Raw genomic sequence first — 5,758 nt, 5'->3', positions numbered from 1 at the left:
AAATTTTCAAATAAAATTTTGATTTGTATTATTTAAACTAGTTTTTTTAATATAAATTTAGCATTCAGAATTCTAACCCTTATAGTCACTTGCATTTCAAGTTTAGGTTAATCCTCTCCAAAAACACTTTGATTTCAAGTTTAAGTTAATCCTCTCTCTAAATCGCTTTCGCTTTTTATTATCATTAGTCGTGACAGAGAATTCGCTTTTTATTAGTTGTGACAGAGAATTCTTGGCTGTTACTTGAACCTTTCCTTGCATTCCAAGAAATTGTACAATCTGGGTTTTCCGTTTACATAAATTTCCAGGGGCGCACCGATTCCCTTGGCACTTTGCATTCCGGCTATTGCTGGCGAACTCTTCCTGTTTCTGGGTTTTGAAACTGAGGATCATATAACATGGGGAACTCTTCTCGTTCGCTGCAGTCTGCCAGTATCTGTGAGGATGAGGATCTGGCGGAACTAGAAAAGATTTTAAACTACAAATTCAACAACAAAAGCCTCCTGGAAGAAGCGACAACACATTCATCCATGAATGACACTAAATCCTACCAGAGGCTCGAGTTTTTGGGGGATTCTGTTTTAAGTTACCTCGTAACAAAGCATCTCTACTGGAGGTACCCTGACCTTGACGAGGGCAAATTAACTTCCTTGCGTTCTGCCAACGTCGATAACGAGAAGTTTGCAAGAGCATCTGTAAAGCACAAATTTTATGAATACCTCCGCATGAAGACACAACCCGAGTTTGAACGTAATGTAAGTTATGGTTTAAACTTTGAATCTATAAATTGATTCTAGTTTAGATGTATAAATTTCAATACCTCCGCATGGAACCAGAACCCGAGCTTCAACGTAATGTAAGTTATGGTTTAAATCTAGAAATTGGTTCTAATTTAGATGGATAAAAGAAGAAGCGTTCCTGTCCAATTTCAAAAGTGTGTAAACAGAAGTTCGGTGAAGGAGTGTTTTCAATTTCATGTTAGAATTTTAAAGGATTGTAGATAGCGTAGATAGGTTGAGTGGTGGGACAAATTGTTGTTATCCTTGCTCCCCTGTTTGGATTCTAGATTTATGATATCTATTTTCTGGAGCCTGTAAGGTTGACTATATCTATTTTTTGGAGCCTGTTTAGTTGACTATAGAAACTTCAATTCCTTAATAGCTAGAGCAAGAAAGTGTTTTTTAGAAAAGAAAATAAAATAAAAATTAAACTAGATACAGTAATTTAGTGTTTTGAATTTCAGAACAGAATTTTATCTTTAAAAAGCTTGATTTACTATTCCTATATAAAAAAAGCTTAATTTAGTTAAAAAAATATAATCAAGTCATACTAAAATCTCTAATGATTGTAAATTATAATCAAGTCATGATTAAGTGCTTTGAATTTCATACTAAAATCTTGAATGATTATAAATACAAATTCAGTATATTAGATCCAGTGACGGAGTAGTTTGAATTTCATATTATATTTTTAAATAGTAGTTATAGTTTGAGTAGTGATAGTGAGTTAGTAATTTTTACTATTTCTGGTGGGAAGGTGGAATGAGATCTAACAACAATTCTGAGATTACAGCATTATGGGGAGTTTTTATAGCAGAAAAATAATTAAGGCTAGATAAAATATAGATATATGGAAATGCAAAAAAAATCATTGAGTGGGTAAACAAGCATACTAATTTCAATCCAACCATACTTACAAATTGGGTGGCCAAGATCCAAAACCTGGTAAGGACTTTTAATTATATACATTTCCAGAATACATATAAAGAACAGAATTGGACAGCCCATCTAGACAGCTGATCTCCTATCTAAAAAATGGTTTTAAAAGGAAACAAGTAAAAACTTTTCTAGATATCATGGTAAATGCAGGCAGCATGAACTACTCTCAGGAGACACTTTAACACAGACTTGATTTTGATGGAAGTTTTGTTTCTTTAAACAATGGAAGTGTTCATTTATGAAAAATATGTAAAGATTATAACCTACAGTTTGGTGTTAAGAAATTAAGAAAGACACTTTTTGTAAAACAGGAAATAGATATGTATGAGAATAGGAATGACAATGTAACAGAGATAGGAGAAGTATGATGTAAATAACGAAATCTGATTTATGTATTATCTTTTTATTTTAATAAAAAGATAGAGTTTTTTTTCTTTCTGAATAAAAAAGATAGAAATTCAATGAATTAGATTGAGTAATCGAGTGTAAATACAAATTCAAGTAAACTAGATCTGTTAACTGAGTTAGAATTTTAAGTGATTGTAGATAGAAATTCAATGAATTAGATTAAGTAATTGAGTGTTTTGAATGATTGTAAATAAATATTCACGATTGAGCGTTTGAATTTCGTATTAGAATTTTGCAGATAGAAATTCAATAAACCAGATTTAGTAATTAAGTGATTTGAATTTCACTACAGAATTTTAGGGTTAAATGCCTAATTCGTTATCTCTATGTCAGAAAAATCCATAAGTTTCCCTATTGATTTTGTGGTGAATAATGAGATGACATCGGTTGTACAGGTTGAGAACTTTGTCAAAGCCATTGAAGACGAACCTGAATCCGAATCCTTAGATGGCGGGAATTTCGATCCCCCGAAAGTTCTGGCGGACATACTGGAATCTATAGCTGGTGCAGTATTGATTGATAGTGGGTATTCTGTAGATAAAGTATGGGAGGTACTTATTTACCTTAAATTCTCTCTTTCCCTTCTATAATTATATTTCAAGAGTCATCTCAGTGTTGTATACAGTGATTTATCTCAGAATTGTTTGCAAGTTGCAGGTGTTCATGCCCTTGTTGGAACCTCTGGTGACTCCAGAGACGCTGCAGCAGCATCCCGTGAGTGAACTTCAAGAACTCTGCCAAAAGCACAAGAAACACTTAGAGTACAGATACCCCCAGAACGGCAAGGCGGAGGTACTTATCGATGGCAAAGTGGTTGCGATTGGTGAAGACCAGAAAGCGGCCGCTAAACATGCTCTGAACGAACTAAAGGAGATGCTAAACCTCCATTAGATGCAACTCAGCTCTCAAAGCTTCATCTTTAGTCTGTTGGATTCCATTGACTCAACTTATTCTCAAATATTTATCTCTACTATGTTGATTCCATTTAAGTCTCTTTTTTGCTGTAAACTCAACTTTTTTCACAAATCTTTACTCAAAGTATTTACACATGGTTTGAAAATAATTTTTTTAATTAGATGAAATTTTAGTAATATATATTCAATTTTCTCTTGTGATATCATGACAAAGTTGGAAAAAGGTGTTCCTAGAATTCTGATTTGAAATGAGTAGTGTATAAATATTTATAATTTTTTTGGTGGAAGGCATTGAAAAGGATAGAAGTAACAGGTCATACACCTTCAAAATTGTTTTTTGATTTTTTTTCACTAAAAATAATATATTTTATGAAAAATATAAAATAATATATATAAATATTATATTATATAATTACAAAATTTCTATCATCTTTGATAAATTTGAATCAATTTGAAAGACATTAAATATAAATATGAAATGGTATTATGATTTTTATAGAAGATGTTTAATAATTTAGAATTTAAATTTAAATATAAATAATATCTTTTTAAATTAAATTGTTATTATCTATTTTAAATATTAAAATTAATATATATATATATATATATATATATATATATATATATTTAAAATATAATATTTTTAACTATTTTAAAAGATAAAAAATTATTTTATTTTCAAAATTATATAAGTAAGGTTGGTAATATTATTTTAATTTCTTTTTTTATTGGTTAAATAATATTGATACTTAGCAAAGTCTTTCGGTAGAAATCATATAAGAGAAAATTTTTGCTTAGGTGTTTCGTATCAACAAGTGTGGTTCATCATCAAGAACAGATGAAGAGGCACACCATGGCAAAGGCTTAAATAAAGAGCAATGTAAAGATATAATGAACCACACATAATTGCTCTCTATTTATGCTTTTTCCATTGTCTACCTCTTTATCTGGTCCTAATGATGAACCACACTTGTTGGTTACCAAAAGACTTTACTTAATTCATTATGGATCACAAAAACTTGAATACAAAAAATATTGATACTTTTAAATTATTTTATTAATACAAATATTATATCATACTTTATAAATAAAAATGATATACTTAAATGCACAAAGTAAATCCATGAGTAAAAATAAAAACAATAAAAAATATCAAAAATAATATGATGATGATGATGGTTAATGTCCACTAAGACCAAACTTTGATTTAAAATTTTATTCCTATGCTCAAAAAGCTTGGAGAGAAGCCTCCTTAGCTCACTGTAATTTGATTTTGAAAGTTAGATCTAATGTGGTTGTACACGGGGCACTCTAAGAGGAAGTTATTGTCATCCTCGATGTTCGTATTCTCATAGAGATGGCCAAACCTTTCCATCCATGGTGTTTTAGGAATTGTCCAATGACCCGTTTCACTATGGAGCTCATGAGAGTTCATTCTAATCTTGGCTATATTAACTTTCTTCTTTGGGCTAGTTAAAACAGAGAGATACTTTTGATCTTCTAGGGTGGGGTTGATGACCTCCTTATAATATCTTAATTTTCTTTAGTTGCTAAATCTTTCTCACACCGCATTTTTTCTTTAAGCTTAGAAGTAACAATATTTTTAATGTTATTAATGTTTTGAAATGCAACATTCTTGTCAAACTCCCAATGATTTAACCAAGACCTGGTGTCTTTATACCAACCTCGTTATATATATTATTAAAGTTAAAAATTACTGCTTATTTTCAATCTTTTTATCACTCAAATTATAGTTATCTCAAAAGGAAAACGTATTTTAGGATATGTATTCTATGATAGTCATTTGAAAATTCAAAGAGCTATAAGCTTCTCGACGGTGATGCACAATATTTGATGTAAAATTAATAAGCGAAATTTTACGGCTTTGTTTACATTAACCACATTTTTTTTTATATTTATTTTATTTTTTTTCTCTAGAGGAAGTGATAATCGCATTAGTCTTATATTCTAATAGGTACAGAGGTGAATTTTATTTACTATTATTATAAATTTTAGGATTTAGAATTTGTTTTCCTCTTCGTAAACTGAGTTATATTAAAAGAATTGAATTTATGATCACTTACTCACTAGCCATAACAAACTAAACTACACGACCTTTTCTATTTTTTTTAACAAAGTAATTTATTTTATTTTAATTATTTTAATATTTAATTTGATTTTATATTATATTAAAATTTTTAAAATTTTATATTTTAATTATGATTATACAAATATATCTTAATTGATTTTTAATTTATATTATTTTATTTTTAAAAGTTTTATAATAAAATAAGTTAAATTCACTAGGTCATATTCATCCGAAGGATGAACTTACAGTGTAAGCATATGATATTCCCTTCAAGCTTGCAATTAAAAAATAATTGGGGTACCTACCAGAAATGGTAAATTTGGAAATCCAATCACTTGCATCGGTAGCAAGCTCTTGAAAATAACACTTTCTGCTTCGTGTCGGGTTGGGATATCCTCCTTTGTATCATTGACCTTCCTGGGTTGGGCCGTTCATTTTTGCCTTCCATTTGATCTTTGCCACGTCATCATGACCACCGATCCTATGGATCCAAAAGCTGTCGAACTTCTAGTCGTGTCTCCGATATGTTCGAGAGTTGTCCTTCTACAGTTACACTTGCATCTGATTCTTTGTATCGTCCACAATCATTTTGCATCATTTCGTCTCGTGTCGATGATGTGGAATACATT

At 30.2% G+C, this 5,758-nt stretch overlaps 1 protein-coding gene across 1 annotated transcript; it reads left to right on the top strand.

Annotated features, from left to right (window-relative positions):
• Positions 1-215: 215 nt before the first annotated feature.
• On the top strand, positions 216-3,228 carry LOC149207751 (ribonuclease 3-like protein 2). Its single transcript, XM_089393947.1, has 3 exons — positions 216-755; positions 2,522-2,677; positions 2,784-3,228. Exons 1-3 carry the CDS (start codon positions 399-401, stop codon positions 3,015-3,017), a joined length of 747 nt encoding a protein of 248 aa, XP_089250073.1. The 5' UTR covers positions 216-398; the 3' UTR covers positions 3,018-3,228.
• The last annotated feature ends 2,530 nt before the right edge of the window (positions 3,229-5,758 follow it).

This window comes from Pinus tabuliformis, chromosome 1_2, assembly GCF_031772625.1.
Source record: "Pinus tabuliformis cultivar Carrire ecotype Pingquan chromosome 1_2, CPIR1, whole genome shotgun sequence".
NCBI lineage: Eukaryota > Viridiplantae > Streptophyta > Pinopsida > Pinales > Pinaceae > Pinus > Pinus tabuliformis.
Note: the sequence above shows the minus strand (reverse complement) of the source record. Positions and strands in the feature narration are given on the sequence as shown.

Excerpts from the sequence above, each read along its gene's own strand:
- LOC149207751 (XM_089393947.1), top strand. The coding sequence starts at position 399 with ATGGGGAACTCTTCTCGTTCGCTGCAGTCTGCCAGTATCTGTGAGGAT. Across the intron at positions 756-2,521 it reads AACCCGAGTTTGAACGTAAT|GTTGAGAACTTTGTCAAAGC; the intron begins GTAAGTTATGGT and ends TCGGTTGTACAG. Across the intron at positions 2,678-2,783 it reads CTGTAGATAAAGTATGGGAG|GTGTTCATGCCCTTGTTGGA; the intron begins GTACTTATTTAC and ends TGCAAGTTGCAG.